Raw genomic sequence first — 18,561 nt, forward strand, 5'->3', positions numbered from 1 at the left:
GGGTGCTTCCCCTGGTGGTGGAATGGGTGACTCAAATGGAGTTATGTTATAGGTCACTGATAATGTGCACCACTACCTCCGGGTCTCTTGTGTATATGACGAGCAGTGCTCTAGGAACCATCTAGATGAGGAAAAGCTTGGAGAAAAGGCCAGGTTTTTAATCCCCATCTGAATTAGGAAAATCATCTCGGAGTGAAGCTGCAGGGGTAAAGAATTCCATAGTTTATGGGTGCAGCAGGAAGGGTTTCGACCACCTGAACTGTTCTACGGGGTTCATAGATTTCCCTCAGAGCATTAAAGCGACCTCTTACAACAATACTTCAAGATGTGCTTATTGAGAAGAGGGCGCATTGCCATCAAGTGCCTTCAGCAGAAGCATAGGACCTTGAAATGAAGTCTTTGTTCGATTGGCTGCCAGAGCAGATTGTGCACAATCAGTCTGAGATGGGCAGACTTCAGGCACCTTGAAACGATGCCTATGCTTTTGGGGTGAGAGAAGGAAGCCTTTTCCTAGGGATTCTCGCATGGTAACACTCGATGGTAGACTGAGCTTGGCGTCCATTGCTGTGCCCCAATATTTCTTCTCAGTGGCAAGGTTCGGAATCGCGCCAGACTGTCCACCAATCGGCATCATACCAAAGGTGAGAGCAGCCACCCACGATCAAGACCTCTGTCTTCTCAGTGTTACATTTCAACTTGTTGCACCCCAACCAGGCCCAAACAAAATGCATTTTCTTTTGGATCTTGGAGGTACTGTTTAACTGTAACAAGATGAGGGGGCCCTCCGCGTACATGTTAGGCTTCGATCTCTATCATTAGCGTGCTGGCACATGTAAATGTTAGAGGTGTAGGGACTGGGGTGACCCTTCAGGTTCACCAAAACAGATGCTACCTCTCTGAGAAGACTTGGGGGAGGGGTGGGGGGGTCATCATAACAGCTTGCTTTCTATTTGTCAAAGACTGGAACAGTGTCAACGTCGTGCTACAATGACCAGCGCCTAGATGCCGTTTAAAAGGATGTCATAATAGACCTGACTGTAGCAGCGACAGATCCAGTAAAATCAGAGCTCTGATCTCACTAGCACCTAAATCAAGTCTTGGATAATTCAGAATGGAGACGAAGACTGTCTCATTGGTGTTTACTAGGGGAAAGCCAGTCTGCATCTCATTTATGAAAGGACAGTAGCAAGATAGGGCAGAAGTTTATTGAAACAGTGGGGTCCAGGCCAGGTATTTTCAGTAATTGAATCTATGTGCCATCTTGAAAAATGTCCTCTAAGAATCCTTTTTCAGAGGAACATTTAACAGGGAACCCAATGGCTGTATGATTCCTAAAGCATAAGACTTCTAGACCTCAGGAGGGCACGGCGTCTTGTGGAGATCCCGACTTCACTGCACGCTCTAGATCTTTTTGTGCTGTCCGATAGGACTGGGAATGAGGGGACTGGTGAAACGTATCCTCTCTGGCCGAATAAGCCAGAGTGAAAGAAGTTGCATCCGTATCCTTTCTACTCTCATCCGCCTTATCCGAGAAGTACGTATTCAACTGCTTGCGTAGATCAAGAGGAGTCGCTCACAATCCAATATTGGAGGTATCCTTCAGCACTTTTAATAGGTGGAAAGTGCTGTTTTGAGCGCACAGTGAACTAACCGTCTTGGAAGATTGTTTAGCAGAGAAAACAAATGTTTTCTACGGGTTTAGCTCTGCTTTCTATTCACTCCGATCAGGCGGCAAAAAAAGATCTCTTCCAGCAGCTTTGTAGATTCTGAAGATTAGATTTAGTTAATCTAAACTCCGCGGTGAAGTAGGGAGTACAGTGGTTGTATTTACGACCGGTTTGCCTACTCCAGGTGGTCTGCCGATCTGTTGCCTTCGGAAGCTAAATTTGAAAGGCCCATGGGTATCCACTGTTCTAGGGGTGACAAACTCGCCCACTGGAAGAAGACCAAGTGTCTAAAGCTGAACACCGACCACACAGAAATCGTGATCTTTGAGAAGAGCACTTCACTGTGGGACTCCATCTGGTGGCCAGCTGAACTAGGACAGATACCCTCTTCCCCATGCCAACAATCTCTGGATCATCGGTGACCACAAACCTGACCGTCCAAATCAAGGCCATCAACACCTTGTGCTAACATCCCCTCAAGATGCTGTGGAAGATTTTCAAATGGCTCCCGATCAGCACCTGGAAAACTGTCACAAGCAAACGGGACTACTATGAAACGCCCTCTATGCCAGGTTCAGCCAAAAGCTCACCAGAAGGCTGCAGACTATCCATAACTCGGCAGCCAAAATCACTCTCAACCTCCTCCTCCGCACTCACCACACCTGAAGAAGCTTCACTTGCTCCTGATATAGAAACGAGTACAATTCAAACTCGACCCACACTTTCAAAGGCACTGCATACCTTATCAATTGCATCTGCTTTCACAAAGCTTCCAGGCACCTCCACTTGCCCGTACTTCTACTTGTACACATCCCAAGCATATGAAAAACCAGAGTTGGCAGGCGAGCCTTCTCCTACATCGCCCCTAAAGCGTGGAACGATCTGCCACTACACATAAAGGCCTCCTCCTCCTCACTTGAATTCTGCAAGGAGCTGAAGGCCGGGCTTTCTGAGGAGTCTCACTGGGCCCTTGGCTTGGCTCTCACCTGCTCAGTGCCAGGATACCCTCCCGGGTGATGGTGCGGTCTACAACTCTGCATAACAGAACACAAGTATTTGTGCTCAGTGGCTCTTTTATAGCAGTTAGCTGAAGGATTAGCTGAAGGGGCTTCTTTGGGGAGCCGCTCGTAGGTAGCAGACGACTTGACAGCAGCCGTTTGACTGTTTCACCAGATCTAATAACGATTTGACCAAACACTGGTTAATTGATGAATCTGCAGTAATTTCGTTTAATTACCACATTGGTTCAGTGACTGCTCCCTATGAGTAGGAACACGTATATGGCCAGGCAGCCATGTTTAAGGAAGCTGAAAGTACCTACACAATGTTTGGCTAAGGACTCCTCAATTTGCATTAGCTGTAGATTAAAATCACGGAGTACAAATATTCAAGAACAGTTGAGCAAACTATCTCTCGAGCTCACTGAAGTAAATTGGGAATGGGCAGTAAGTATAGATGTTCTGCATGACCATGTGTGGGAGGGGGGGTGGTGAACCACCTTGACTCAGCCTAATAAAAATGGCTGCCGGACTACACACCTTTAGAATGGTGCTTTGGCGGACTCCCTTAGACGTATTGTTAGTTTTCCAGCATACTGCATGTTAAACTTTGTGTTTACTTTGTTCATGCCCTACCCAAGACTTGACATCCTGAACTTGTGTTCCCATTCACAAATGTTCTCCACACTTTTGAAAACCACCTTTACAAATGTCTCAATTGAACTTCAATTCCATGTACGTACTCGCTTCTCCAACCCCCTTCATCATTCTCCATTATAACTCCTAACCGAGTTCTAATTTGTAGCCGTTCTGCATTGTTCGGACGCAAGCAGCTGTTACCGCCTGACCCTGCACCTATGGTGCTCCTCCTGGGAGTTGGTTGAGTCTGTAGAGACCACTGTGCTATGCTGGCCAAAGGATTCCTTCTCGTCATGGACTCCGCTGTTGCATGATTGATTCATTGAGTGCTGATTCTGCCCTGGCTTTTTCCCCGGTACCCAGATGTGTGTAATAGCCACAGGCATCTGTGAAATGCTGCCTCCCACCCCTCACCCCACAGCAGGCATGTCAACAGTTATTCTCGTATTCTTGCCACACTCCCTCCTGCAGGTTAATGTTCTTCAGGATGTTGGGGTCTTCAGAACTGAAATAAGCCAAACCGTTCTTTTTGATTGTACGCTCAGTTGATGCAGCAGATGTCCTCGTTGACTTTCAATAGAAGAATGCTACTTCACGAGCATATTTTGGAAGTCTCTCCAGGTACATCCGAGTGAGCAGTGAATGGCAGGTCTGTGTGCACACCACCTCTCTTTCTTGGATAAACTGTGATTGACCAGATCTGGGGTGGAATTGCACGTGAGCGCAGCTGGGGTTGTTGACGCCCTCCAAAGGAAGCCCATGGTTCACCTACAGTGACACATGAAGTGGCACCGTGAGTCGTTATGGCTGTTGTGTTTTTGTTGGCTCACATTAGTTAACAAGCATTAGGAAAGCAATAGATCTAACCTATGTAAGAGTTAATGTCTTTGCCAAAGTGTTTTAGCCATGTTGTACACTAGTGTGGCTGCTTTTGAACATGGCTAAAAGTTTGTGGCATAGAGGAGAGTGACATACAGTGGAGTGACAGTGTGTTGTGGAGGCAGTAGAGGGTTGTGGAGTGGCCTGGAGTGGAGAGCTTGGTGTGGCATAGAGTGGAGAAGTGTTGTGGAGTATTTAGAGTCGAGTACTGTTTCGTAGAGTGGAGTAAAGTGGCATAGAGGGAGTTGCATAGGTGGAGTATAGTGTTGAGTGGTGTAGCGAAGAGTGGAATAAAGTGTCATGGAATGGAGTGTCGAGTGTTGTGCCGTAGAATAGAGTATGCATGGTGTGGAACGCACTGCCATTACAGGCAACACAACACATTTTCAATTGAATTGATCATTACATTTGCACAGACATACAATTATACTGATCAAACTGTATAGCGCACAAATGATAATGTGTGGAAATGGCATCATCTAGTGTATTGTTTTGCTTGCATTCAAATATTTAGCTCTGCATGACAAGAGCAGATACTTGCAGGGTAAGTAATCTAATCCTTCTCCCACACTTCAGAATCACAAAATATGTGCTTCATTTGTGCTTTCCTAATTCTGAAAGCTGCAAAGTTCATTTGCAGACATCTTGAGTTTGTGTGCTACAAAAAAAGCCTTTTCTTTCACAACCCCAGCAAGATTGTCACATAAATTCTCTCACTTTAAAGTCAGACAAAGAAAAGTAAACACCAAGCTCCCTTGTAAAACCGGTCCTGAAATTTGACCTCTGTTTTTGAATGCACAGCAAAAGTGACATGGTAAAAACAAAATGCAAACACATGTTTACAGAAGGTGAGGCCTCATGAAAAAATAGGAGCCCGGTAAATAGGCTATGCACTGCAGGAGGGGCTACCTTAAGCTGGAAAGCCTAAAACAAATCGAGCCAGCAAATAGAAAGCAAGCCACTGTAAGTTACAAAACGCAAAGCCAATTGCAAGCAGTTAGCGGAATGTAGTCACAGGGAAGCTTTCAGAATATCCCCAAGACGTTTTTAGCAAACCAGACAGCTCAGCTGTCTGGTAGGATTCGACCTAACAAGTAAGCAAATGAAGATAGTCAACCAGTCGTGATCCATGGACTGCTAAAGCTCACCTTGTAGATTGTCAACCAGTCTGTAGGTAAAATGTCATGAATGAGAGCTGGGCAGTAGTGGTGGCCTTGTGTGATAGCGGGTGTCGCGCCTGCAGCACCTTGAAGCGGGGATCCCATAAGGACGCACCTTGCTGCCTGCCAGAGTAGAGACCTCCTTCGGCACCCTGTAGCCTGGATCTGAGGGACGGCACAGGGAGGTTCGGGGCTTGTAGTTTCAAGCCACGTTCCTTCAACCCTCTCTTCCTTTGAAGGCTCGTTAGAGAATGTTTCAGAGTCCCACTTCACCAGCAAGAATGAACAAAGGGAGAGTGTTGTGCATGGGCGACATCTCCGGGGTGCTGATAAGGAGTGCACAGAAGTGCTCTTGAGGTGTGCCTACTCGACTATATATTTGATAAAGAACAGATGCATGCAATGCCCACTGTGCCATGTTCATGAATAGATCATTTGTGAATTAACCCTCGAGTTAGGAAGCTATTGGATACAGGCAGGGGCTGGTTCATATCTTGGTGTTTGAGTGGCATTCCCAGGAGGCCCTTGCATCCTCCTTGGATGTGTCACTGGCGAAGCACCGGTCTCCTTGCTTCTCTTCCTGTGCGGCTCCTTCCCAGCATGTTTGCTTGCAGGGCACGTCGTGTCCTTGAGCAGGATTGACGTTCCCGCGCTCTGCGCCTTTCTGACTCGCTTTCCAGGCTCAATAAGTTGAATTACGATGGGCTCGTCATTGAACGCCATGACCTCATGGATGTTTTTTTTCTCTTTGCAAACAGGCCGTGGTGGATGGTCCAAAAGACAAGAAGGAAGAATGAGGATGTGGCCAGCTCCCTCTCCAGCCTCATGGTATGGTCCATGTGACCTGAACTGGTTTGTTGTCCGCGACGCGGCTCATCGACGCCCTGGATCCTGATGCAGTCGCACTCCTGCTCACGCTTCCTACTCACGCACCCTTATTTTTAAAACTATTTTGAAAGATGAAGCAAGCTGAGTTTTGCGGGGGCATTTGTTGCATTGCGGCATGTTTGCATTATTTCTGTTTGTAGGCAAACATCTCTTCACTTTTCCACACAGGAAGCCATGTCCAGCCGAGCGGGCCAGCAGCACTGCCTGAAGGCGCTGCTGGGGTAGTTTCTGGTGCTTGACACGTGTTTTTTTTGGTTTTGGCTAGTAAAAAAATACTATTTCATAATTTTCTTGGTATCTCTTTTTTCTGTTGGTATGCACCGTGGGCATCAGTGCTGCGAGTGATTTCAGAGTGGCACTTTGCTGTGATGCGAGCGGGTTCCATTACTGTAGGAGGAGTCCTCTCGGATGGAGAATACTGCACAGCTTGTGAGCTAGGCACCTCTTCCAACCGCTTGCCTACCCATGTCTCCTCAACCGCAGTGCGCGGCCACTGCCTTTCCAGTCCCTCCGGCCCTTTCATATCCAGTAATGCTTATTCAAAGTGTAGGGCCCCTACCTAACGCATGATTTTGAAACCAAGACCGGGCCCCTTCCTAAAGTCTTTGAGTTGCTCTGATCTCCATCCTATCACATGATCTCGAAGTGAAGAGCCTGGTCCTTATCTAGCTTGTAAGCTCTCAGGAAAGAGCTAGGTTCCTTTCTCAGGATCTCTGTGAACAGCTGGGCGGCTACATAGCACAGGATCACTAGGTGAAGAACTGGGCCGCTACCTATCCGTGTCCTTTAGTAAAGAGCTGGACACCTAAGCTGTCCATGGGAAAAACCTGGACCCTCCTAGTTATCCATGGCCTGCAGCAAACAGCTGCCCCCCCCCCCCAGCTATCCATGGCCTTTAGCATAGAGCTGCACCCCTTGCTATCCATGGCCTTTAGCATAGAGCTGCACCCCTTGCTATCCGTGGCCTTTAGCATAGAGCTGCACCCCTTGCTATCCATGGCCTTTAGCAAAGAGCTGCACCCCTTGCTATCCACGGCCTTTAGCAAAGAGCTGCACCCCTTGCTATCCGTGGCCTTTAGCATAGAGCTGCACCCCTTGCTATCCGTGGCCTTTAGCATAGAGCTGCACCCATGGCCTTTAGCATAGAGCTGCACCCCTTGCTATCCATGGCCTTTAGCATAGAGCTGCACCCCTTGCTATCCACGGCCTTTAGTAAAGAGCTGCACCCCTTGCTATCCGTGGCCTTTAGCAAAGAGCTGCACCCCTTGCTATCCGTGGCCTTTAGCAAAGAGCTGCGCCCCTTGCTATCCGTGGCCTTTAGCAAAGAGCTGCACCCCTTGCTATCCGTGGCCTTTAGCAAAGAGCTGCACCCCTTGCTATCCGTGGCCTTTAGCAAAGAGCTGCACCCCTTGCTATCCGTGGCCTTTAGCATAGAGCTGCACCCCTTGCTATCCGTGGCCTTTAGCATAGAGCTGCACCCCTTGCTATCCATGGCCTTTAGCATAGAGCTGCACCCCTTGCTATCCGTGGCCTTTAGCAAAGAGCTGCACCCCTTGCTATCCGTGGCCTTTAGCATAGAGCTGCACCCCTTGCTATCCGTGGCCTTTAGCATAGAGCTGCACCCCTTGCTATCCGTGGCCTTTAGCATAGAGCTGCACCCCTTGCTATCCGTGGCCTTTAGCATAGAGCTGCACCCATGGCCTTTAGCATAGAGCTGCACCCCTTGCTATCCATGGCCTTTAGCATAGAGCTGCACCCCTTGCTATCCACGGCCTTTAGCAAAGAGCTGCACCCCTTGCTATCCGTGGCCTTTAGCAAAGAGCTGCACCCCTTGCTATCCGTGGCCTTTAGCATAGAGCTGCACCCCTTGCTATCCGTGGCCTTTAGCAAAGAGCTGCACCCCTTGCTATCCGTGGCCTTTAGCAAAGAGCTGCACCCCTTGCTATCCGTGGCCTTTAGCATAGAGCTGCACCCCTTGCTATCCGTGGCCTTTAGCATAGAGCTGCACCCCTTGCTATCCGTGGCCTTTAGCATAGAGCTGCACCCCTTGCTATCCATGGCCTTTAGCATAGAGCTGCACCCCTTGCTATCCGTGGCCTTTAGCAAAGAGCTGCACCCCTTGCTATCCGTGGCCTTTAGCAAAGAGCTGCACCCCTTGCTATCCGTGGCCTTTAGCAAAGAGCTGCACCCCTTGCTATCCATGGCCTTTAGCAAAGAGCTGCACCCCTTGCTAGCCGTGGCCTTTAGCATAGAGCTGCACCCCTTGCTATCCGTGGCCTTTAGCAAAGAGCTGCACCCCTTGCTATCCACGGCCTTTAGCATAGAGCTGGACCCCGAGCTATCCACGGCCTTTAGCAAAGAGCTGCACCCCTTGCTATCCGTGGCCTTTAGCATAGAGCTGCACCCCTTGCTATCCGTGGCCTTTAGCAAAGAGCTGCACCCCTTGCTATCCGTGGCCTTTAGCAAAGAGCTGCACCCCTTGCTATCCACGGCCTTTAGCAAAGAGCTGGACCCCGAGCTATCCACGGCCTTTAGCAAAGAGCTGGACCCCTAGCTATCCACGGCATTAAGGAAAGATATCACGGGATAGCTAGGGGTCCAGCTCTAAGAAAAGACCTTGACCCCTGCCTATCCCATGATCTCGAAATAAAGAGCTAGGCCCTCCTACTGAATATTGTTTTTATGAGGGGAAAAAAAGTGAGCGCTGCATATTCCATGATTGTTAAGCAAATAGCTGGGCCGGTCCTACCAAATGGTCCCTTTGAGAAGTTGGGCCCCTACCAGTCTCATGAACTCTAACCGAAGATCTGAGCCGCTACCCATCCCGTAATCCCTCAATGAAAAGCTGGGCTCTTGCCCACCAAATTGTCCTTTAACGTCGCTCCACCCCTGCCTATCACATGGTTTCTTCAGCTGGAGCACTTGACTGAGGGCGAGCAGCGCAGCTCGCGTCAACATTACAGGAAAGGGATACTCGTGCGGTAGGTTCAACACTACTAAGAGTGCCTCAGGGAGCCACTACCTCCAAGCTGTTCTGCTGGGTCACCGGACTCCAAGGGAAGGGCTAGCCCGCTGCCGAGCCCACGATCTCGTAAGCAAAGTCCCAAGCTCCGCATGTTCCATATCTGTGTGCAGCGGTCCGGACGGCTAATTGTGTGGTTTTTCAGTCAAATTCCAAGTCTATTCCTATTGTATGGTCCAAACGTGAAGCACCTTGGACCCTTCATATTAGAGCGTCTCTAGTAAAGCACCAGGTTCCCAGCATGTTGTGTTTCTCTAAAGGAAGTGCAATGTCCCTGCCTAGCCCAGGACCTCTGAAGTGCGGGTGCCTGCCTGGCCCTGTGGGCTCTGAAGTGCGGGTCCCTGCCTGGCCCTGTGGGCTCTGAAGTGCGGGTCCCTGCCTGGCCCTGTGGGCTCTGAAGTGCGGGTCCCTGCCTGGCCCTGTGGGCTCTGAAGCGCAGGTCCCTGCCTGGCCCTGTGGGCTCTGAAGCGCGGGCCCCTGCCTGGCCCTGTGGGCTCTGAAGCGCGGGCCCCTGCCTGGCCCTGTGGGCTCTGAAGCGCGGGCCCCTGCCTGGCCCTGTGGGCTCTGAAGCGCGGGCCCCTGCCTGGCCCTGTGGGCTCTGAAGCGCGGGCCCCTGCCTGGCCCTGTGGGCTCTGAAGCGCGGGCCCCTGCCTGGCCCTGTGGGCTCTGAAGCGCGGGCCCCTGCCTGGCCCGGTGGGCTCTGAAGTGCGGGTCCCTGCCTGGCCTGGTGGGCTCTGAAGCGCGGGCCCCTGCCTGGGTCTGTGGGCTCTGAAGCGCGGGCCCGTGCCTATGTCTGTGGGCTCTGAAGCGCGGGCCCCTGCCTGGGTCTGTGGGCTCTGAAGCGTGGGCCCCTGCCTGGACCCGTGGGGGGCTCTGAAGCGCGGGCCCCTGCCTGGCCCTATGAGGGCTCTGAAGCGCGGGCCCCTGCCTGGCCCTGTGGGGGCTCTGAAGCGCGGGCCCCTGCCTGGCCCTGTGGGGGCTCAGAAGCACGGGCCCCTGCCTGGCCCTGTGGGGGCTCTGAAGCGCGGGCCCCTGCCTGGCCCTGTGGGGGCTCTGAAGCGCGGGCCCCTGCCTGGCCCTGTGGGCTCTGAAGCGCGGGCCCCTGCCTGGCCCTGTGGGCTCTGAAGCGCGGGCCCCTGCCTGGCCCTGTGGGCTCTGAAACGCGGGCCCCTGCCTGCCCCTGTGGGCTCTGAAGCGTGGGCCCCTGCCTGCCCCTGTGGGCTCTGAAGTGCGGGCCCCTGCCTGGCCCTGTGGGCTCTGATGCACCAGGACCCTACCTGTCCTTCTGCTGTTTTAAAGTGCCAGCATCTTTCTTATTGTATTGTCGCTGAGTGAAGTGCCAGGGTTTTCACGTTCTATGGTCCTTGGTGAAGACCTGCCTGTCCCATGATGTCTTCATATTGAACACCAGGACCCTCCTGTGCTTTACCGTGTGGTCTCTTTCAGGGAGGGGCTTTGTCACCTGTGAAGTTGGCGCCGACTTCATCCCACATGGTCAACAGTCGGCGGTATGCTAGCACCACCCAGAGAATGGGCAGCGCCTACAACGAGATCAGACCCTACTATTCACTCTGAAGGCTCAGGCCGGAAACTACTGTAAAAGAACACGCTAGGGATGGCCTACAAAGTTAGAACATACTTTTGATTAAAAAATGGGCAATATTCAAGCCGAGTAATGCACAGCAGTTTCTGTTCCAATGGACCAGCGCTCCCGCCCACAGTCTGAGTGTGTAATCCTAAGATCCATACATTTCGTGATTTTGTTTTTATGCAGGTTTCCATCAATGCAAGTGATTGGGAGCGCGTTATTGGCATTGCAACTAACTGATCACTAATGAACTGGTACCAGGGTCTTCTCACAAGAAGGAATGGGGATGTTGACGAACTGGTACTGGAGGCATCAACGAGCGCCGAGTTCACGGTTTTCTAAAGTTGATGCTTCGTGGCGCCAGTCCTTAGAACGAGGCTTTACTTAACACAGTGCAAGAAGCGTGCAGTAGTACCTCTTCAAATAAAATGGCTGCGAGGCGTCAAATGCATGCAACTCAGCATACTTACTACAAATGTAGTGATCAGCAGACTGGTATGAGACGACGTTGCTAGTCACTAATAAAACGTAATGGGACACATGAAGGCACACGTGAGCATTAGCATGTTCTCAATACATATAATGGTGTTATGGCACAGAAACAAGTAAGTCCACTTTCTCAGACCCCTGCACTTTTTATTTTCCCAGAAGCCAAAACTCAACAAATCAGACAGTAGGGTTATTTGTTTTAATTTTTTCATTCTCTTCATCCTCCTCCCATGTAGAAAGAGGGATGCTCTGAGAAATCATTTACAGGTGTGAGTGCCTTGGATAGTGCCCGTCGTTGGTTTCATTAAAACATATGCAGTACCATAGGCGTCGCGTTTACTGTATTAAAGATCTACATTACCACTTTTAATAATATCCCTGACAACCAGGGCCACATGCCACTGCGATTGAAATTTTAGGCATTTTGAGTGTTATGCTGTCTGAACACCATCCTTAACATGGCCTATTTGTTTGTGTCTTCTAAGCTAGGTGTGGAGAGCGGTGTACACACTCGTACCTACTAATGCCCATCTTTGATGCCAGGAAGTCATTTAAAGACTTTCTGTTCAGTTACTGCTGGGTTTTCTAAACCGTTAATCCACCCCAAAGCAACATTATTTGCTGCTTTGTTTAATATTTCAGCATTATGTCTAGTTTCTCGAATACCCTGCTCTACGTCATACATGGTAAAGCGAATGCCGAAGAATGTTTGTTTCAGAAGTCTCCTGACCCTCCATTGCTGGAGAGGATGAAGGATACCCAAATGACTGATAGCGGGGACGACTTGGCCAGAATAACAGACCCGACTCCTCTCCTGGATGATGCGGTCTGTGAAACACCACACGAGGGGGGAAGTCTGTTCATATGTGGGCAGATTCCGAACCTATGGTCCTGACAAATGTCACTCACTTCAGACCACAAAAACGCTACGGTTGCCTGCCTTGCAGTGTTCAAAACCTCCTCACTCTCCCATTGACTGTTGTACTGTTGAAGTCCTTGAAAAAACTGGGGGAAGATGCCGCCACGTCTGGAAGTCCGTGCCTTGGTAGAAGAAGTCAATGCCACCTTCATTTGTATCGAGCAGGACTCCGATCAAATGCACAATCCGCAGCCCCAGCAGCAGTTCCCAAACCCAGCAAGACGAGAGATTGACGGTATTCTCAAGCAGCAGCACGTAGGAGCCATCGCAAGGTATTTTAAGACGAGACCGCATTTTTAGCAGCTGAGACAGGCAGGGCATTTCCTTTCGGTACCTCGTCATGAGGGTATTGATATGCGAGTCCAGCAAGCTTACTAGGTATCTTTAGAGCACTCCTATTCTGTTCATACTGACATACTGGCAGATGTTAGGGACATCCCCCTTTGCACCCAAACGAGTCCAAAGCCATGTGTGACTCCAAACACAGTTGAGTCTGTTCCTCTGCCAGGATACAACAAGCTCAGCCACTTGGGTGGACTTACATTTGGTAATCGGCAACTTTCCACAATCGGAAATGCCCGACATGCACTATAACCTGCCTCGGGGATACCCCCATTTCAGAGACTAGACCTGTCGACAAAATGTGTGTTGTGGAGAAGTGTGGCTCAATGGTTAGAGCGGCAGACCTTGATGCAGAGCTCTGGTCCGGGACCAGGGTTCGATTCCCGCCTCGGCGGGGTCTCGGGCTAAATAATTCCTCGGACCTGATATTCTCGCCTCAGTGCCTATTCTAATCATGGGTCCCACGCTGCAACTCTGGGCAATAGCTTGCTTAATCTCCACAACGGCCCCAACAGCGCTGTGATGTCTGGCTTCACCATGGGGGTGCCCAGGAGTGGACACTTCACAGGGAAAGCCAGGAAGGGTTCCTACAGCGGTATGAGTACAAGCGCCGAGATGCCTCAGTGGTGAGTCGTGCGCTATACAAGTACCAAGTTTTTACAGTTTTACAATTAGGAATGGGGCGATCGGCTAAAGCAACATGAGGTTTGGTGATCATTAAGCAATCGTGTGGTTCTCTCTTTCTGCTGGTTATCAGGGAAGTGTGGTTCAGGGCGGGATGGTGTACAAGAGAAATGTGTGAAGCAGACAACATCTCACAGCAGGATAGTCTGGCTGTGGAGAGATGCTGGGTTCTGGTGGTGAGAAGAGCAACAGCAACAAAGAGCATTTAAATACTTTGTTTTCAGAGGCTTCAAAAAGGCTGTTCAGCGGCAGCCACAGAGCAGAGACGTGGTGGGAGCCCAGTTGCCACTGGCTACAAGGCTGTGGAACAGCAGGTTTTTACGATTCCAATAATCTTGGACAAGTACCCTGAGGGCAAAACCATTGTGTTCATGACTTCAGAGTAAAGGTCTTAGCATAATCTGTATGGACGCACGTTCCACGATACATAATTCTGCACACTAATACTAAAGAGTTTTAAATGCAATGCTAATACGGTATTTTATACAATAAAGTTCTATATGCTTGACATGAGTGAAGCTTTGGTCCTACTCCTGTTTTTAGATTTCAAATTTTAATGGTGCAGTTTACAAACTTACCTTCCCCCTCCTAGGCTGCGTACCACAAAGCTCAGATGTGTTCTTTAGGCTTCATGTTTTAGTTTTACATTTTACACGTTTTAGGCTGACATCGATTTAGCAATATTATTTTTTTACATGTTTTGCATCCACTATACATCATTCTGAGAAGACATACTTGCTTGTTTTTAGAAAACCTTTCTCTTTTCAGTTATCTGTACACTCCTTTCAAGGCTTTGAACACAGAAGAATATAACCTAGGGCTTGTGTTGCCCATTCGGAGACTGCTTCTAACATCTAGACACATCATTGCCACTGAGCTGTACCTCTCATGTAGTGGCTTTTATTATATAAACGGCAGCTGGCCTTCAGAAGTCACAAATGAGCCCTCTGGTCACGACTGTCCTGGAACTAATGCTGTCAACATGCAGCTCTGCTGACGCTGATCTTCCATCCTCCAGAGAAGGATTGCCCATCCCCTGGTCCAGCTCTCTCCGGCTAACCTAAGAGATCGGGCAGAGGGTACACCCAGTATGCTCTCAGAGTAGGGGTAGTGATGGGCAGGAATACATAGAAATCGGACTGCCATGGTTGGACTGTTTGTTCTTTTCACCATGTTTATGATGCTGGTTACCTTGCTTTGTTTTATTTGCCTAATAAGTGCAGCTTGTTCTTTCTACGCAAGAATACAATTGTTTCAATAAATGTATTGAAAACTTTGTCTTTCTTGTGTTTACCATGGGCATGAACAGGTACATAACTAAAGGGGTAAGATCTGTTTCCATGACTCCCTTGGGGACCAGCGTATCATGTTTGAGGTTGCCCAAATCACCTGCCACCCCAGGAAGGCTAGGGCTTTGGTTAAGCACTGTGAGTTAGCTTGGAATTGGGCTGACATTTTCTGAAGGTGTAGATGGACTCCGTCCCTACTTTCTGAAGTTCTGTCATCCTAATACTCAGTCCTACCTTGTTCTTTCTGTGGAAACTGTATAACATAACTACAAAATTCAGTTGGGTCAATGGTGTGCTTGTACTGTAACGTTAATAAAATGTGGTTCTTTCTGTTCCTGAAGTTCCTGGACAGGACCGATTTTACAACTATATACAATTTGTGTTCACTTTCATTGACCAAATGGAGCTGGGGTTTATATTTACAATGTGGTGTTTTTTTCTGTGTACGCCACTAGTACATCGTGTTCATTAGATTTAGGGCAAAAGTCCATATTTCTGTGATGTCTTCTGTCTACTTGTTGGCTATAATATGGAATTTTCTTTGTCGCACCATAGTGACTGCTCAGCTTCTCTTTCCAGAACGGTATAAAAGCTCACCATTTTGGGGACGAGCCAGCATTTCTTCCCAGACTCCTAACCCTTGTACTGCGGGTGTTGGCCTATGACCCACACTACTTCCTCAGTGCATCTGTCGGCACCCATTGGCTGACACTGGGGAGATATATAAATGCCCATCTGGTGCTCTGCATCAGAGGGTGTCCAATATTTTTTTTCTATCTGTGACAGATCTGGGAGAGCAGCCCGAGGTCCCTCTCTTGTTTTTACTGCGGTGAAGATCAGTGCGCAGGGCGTGCTGACGGTATTGCAGTAAAAGTGAAATTAAAGCGAGCCGATGGACTCGTTTAGCTTTCACTTAATTAGTGCTGGGGGCATATTTTAGCCCCCCCCCCCCCCGAACACTGATCACTGATTTTCATGGCAGAGCTATTAGTAGAAAGGGGGAGAATCCCTCCTTTCCAGTCATCCTTCTGCCCAGTGGATCCCTGCTTGGGGATCACCACAAGAGCGTTTCCGAAGCATTGATCCACCCTTTTGTGTTAAGGTCTCTAGGCCCACCCACACATGTGAGGTACCATTTCTATCAAGAGACTGGGGGAAAGAAGGGTGCAGGGAGGGAGGAAGTTTGTGGGTTTCCCCACAGATTAAAGAACTTTCGATCACAGAGATGTGAGGAAAATGTTTTTTTTTTTTTTTGTCAGTTTGAGGTTTTCACAAGATCCTGGGTAAAAAAAAACCTGGTGAGAGCCACCCAAGTCAACCCACCTTGAAGTCTCCCATGTGTTTCGTTTTTTAAAATGTTTCAAGTTTGCTGGGTTTCCAGGTGCAGGCTAAGCTAGGGCCTAAAATCTACAGCTACCCACAATAGAAATAAGCATTTGCAATGAAATTGGTCTTGCGTTTTTGAAAGTTAGAGCTATTGGCGATGTAAATGTTGGAATTTCTTTATGACTGACTAATCCATGCATTCTGTATTGATTCTTAATTTTTAATAAAGCATTCTGGTTTGTACTTTGAACCCTGCCTAATACGAACTTTCCTGAGTGGTTTCCTTTGGCCTCTGGGTAAATATAGTGGTAACTGTAGTGTCCTCGTCTGGAATAGAGTCGCATATAAACCCGAGTGATCAATTGTCCCTTTTAATGCCCAAAAAAACGCCATAAGGAAGCACCAGAAGAGAGTAAGAAGTTCACTTCAGTTGTATTTGTACAAATGCCTTTTTGTCCACTTCAAAGCACTGTATGGGTTCAGGGGTGTCTTTTCTGACCTAAACCTTGCAAGGGTTTTGCCAGTTTGGCATAGCCCAGAATCCATGGCCTATAGTTCTTAGCCATACCCTCAAAGGTATGTACCTGGCAAACGGTCATTGGATGGAGCAAACGAGGAAGGACTTTGGCCGGCTGACATTTCATGGCCAAGATTTAATACTCTGGGGAGATAAAACTCTGGTTTCTCTTCTGAAGCCTTGTTACCCCTTTAGACCAATTCAGTGTGGAGCTGATTGAGTTCACCTTGTCATGACAAAAAGTAAGACAAAAGTAAATTGTCAAAGTATAAACAAATTAGAGCCCAAAGTAAACCAACACACCCAAGTTCTTTAAGGTTTGGCAACAGATTGACAGAGACTCTGTAAATCCCTGAGGGGGTCTTCGGCAGGAAAGTTGAGATCCTTGGAATGAGAAGACCATGAGGAACTGACTCTTCGGGTATGGGGATGGAGAAGAAAGCAGAACTGAGATCTATCAGATGGAACCATCGGGTGTGCATGGGGGAGGGGACAGGGCTGAAGGCCACAGGGATGCAAGGGACGACCACAATATTAACCGCTTGCCGGTATAGGGTGGACGTGTGCACGTTGGCCTTGCTTGCTGTGCGTATCCACAAAATCAGGTGGTTGCATCTGCTCAAAGTAGGCACCAGACCACCTTGCTTCAGCGAATTGGCTATTCCAGAATAAATCCCTGCCGCCGCCTCTGGTCTGAGTGGAAACTGAGGTATCTGAGTTTGCTTTTTTCTCCCATTCTTCTGAAGCACATGTAACCTTCCCAGGGACGTAGCTTGGTCAGTAACACTGGCGGGTGCGAGCTCTACATTTTTCGACTATCACGCTGGCATATCATGTTAATCATTATATGAGAAGCACGTGAGGTGGGGCATGAGGGTCCGTGGAAAGGGAAGGAAGTGTAAAGGGTACTCAAAACGCAGTATTTCGTAAAGTAACCATAGTTTAAGACTTTCAAAGCAGAGACAAAAGTGTGGGTTTTTCACTGAGTATTTAAAAATCGAAGACAAAATCCAATAGAGACCGTATCATACCCAACTGAAATCTCCTGCACCCAACTATTTACTGAATAATACATGGATTATGGGGTGTATCACCCATCCCCCCCCTCCCCCCTCCCCCCCCCCCCCCCGAAGCTATGCCCCTGAACGTCCCTTCTCTTGGTTGTGTTCCTTTTTCTCACTTCCTGTTGAACAAGTTACTTACCTTCGGTAACGCATTATCAGGTAGAGACAGTCTAACCGCAGATTCTTTAACTTTTAAATTCTCCCCAGGCATCAGAGTTGATCCAAAAAATTTTGAGCAGTACCTCTGCGCGCCGAGGGACGGCATTGTACAGCTCCTTGATGAGGTTGACTCCGGTTGTTACATCAGTAGAGTCCTATAAGTCCCCTCTAGCACGCGGATGTCAGTTTTTTTCAATGAAACCTTCCACGCCACAACATGGAGCCACTATAGAAACTGGCTGTGGAAACAGTGTGCCAAAAAAGATCAATGTATCTTTGAAACAATAACTAGAAAACAGAAATGAATGATGTGACAATACCAAAACAAGATCTGCAAGGTAAGACCAAAAAGTTCATTGAATCACACAACTACATGAAAGTGCGATCACTGGTGTACAAAACCAGTACTGAAAAAGGGTAAAACCCTTACACGTAAACAAGGTCCCTGAGAAAAGATCAAATTGTCCGACAAAGCTCATAGCTACTTGAAACACTGACCACCGGTGTGTAAACCAGGGTTGTAAAAGGGAATGCCTCTTACACTACAAATCGTTTGCAGAGTGAGGAGGATGGGTAGTCAGTTAAGGAATCGGTGGCTAGGCTGTCTCTCTACCGGATATAGTGTTTTCCGAAGATAAGTAATTTGTTAATCTGATACAGACATCAAACCTCAGATTCTTTAACCTTTGAATTAAATACCATAGCTATGCCCACCTGGAGGAGGGTCTGCAAGCTGGTCGACATTAACAATAGACCAGACGTATGTAGGCATTAGATGGAAAAGGGCATACGCCCCTTATAAAAACCATGGCAAGGACCACCGGCAATATAGGTGAAAACATCCCTACAGGCACAGAAAAAAACATGCTCCGAGAGCAGCTGAATAACACTGTCAGAAGACAACAATCCACAGTAGGACATGACCCATAAA

At 48.6% G+C, this 18,561-nt stretch overlaps 1 protein-coding gene across 2 annotated transcripts in view; it reads left to right on the plus strand.

The window, feature by feature from the left end:
- Nucleotides 1-6,517, plus strand: part of BCAP31 (B cell receptor associated protein 31) — a 167,495-nt gene extending 160,978 nt beyond the window's left edge. For both annotated transcript variants that reach the window (XM_085629795.1, XM_085629796.1), the window contains exon 8: nucleotides 6,102-6,517. In XM_085629795.1, the coding sequence (XP_085485921.1) occupies nucleotides 6,102-6,140 (39 nt within the window). In that variant the 3' untranslated portion in view covers nucleotides 6,141-6,517. The remainder of the gene's footprint in view (nucleotides 1-6,101) is intronic.
- The last annotated feature ends 12,044 nt before the right edge of the window (nucleotides 6,518-18,561 follow it).

This window comes from Triturus cristatus, chromosome 10, assembly GCF_964204655.1.
Source record: "Triturus cristatus chromosome 10, aTriCri1.1, whole genome shotgun sequence".
NCBI classification, from domain to species: Eukaryota; Metazoa; Chordata; class Amphibia; order Caudata; family Salamandridae; genus Triturus; species Triturus cristatus.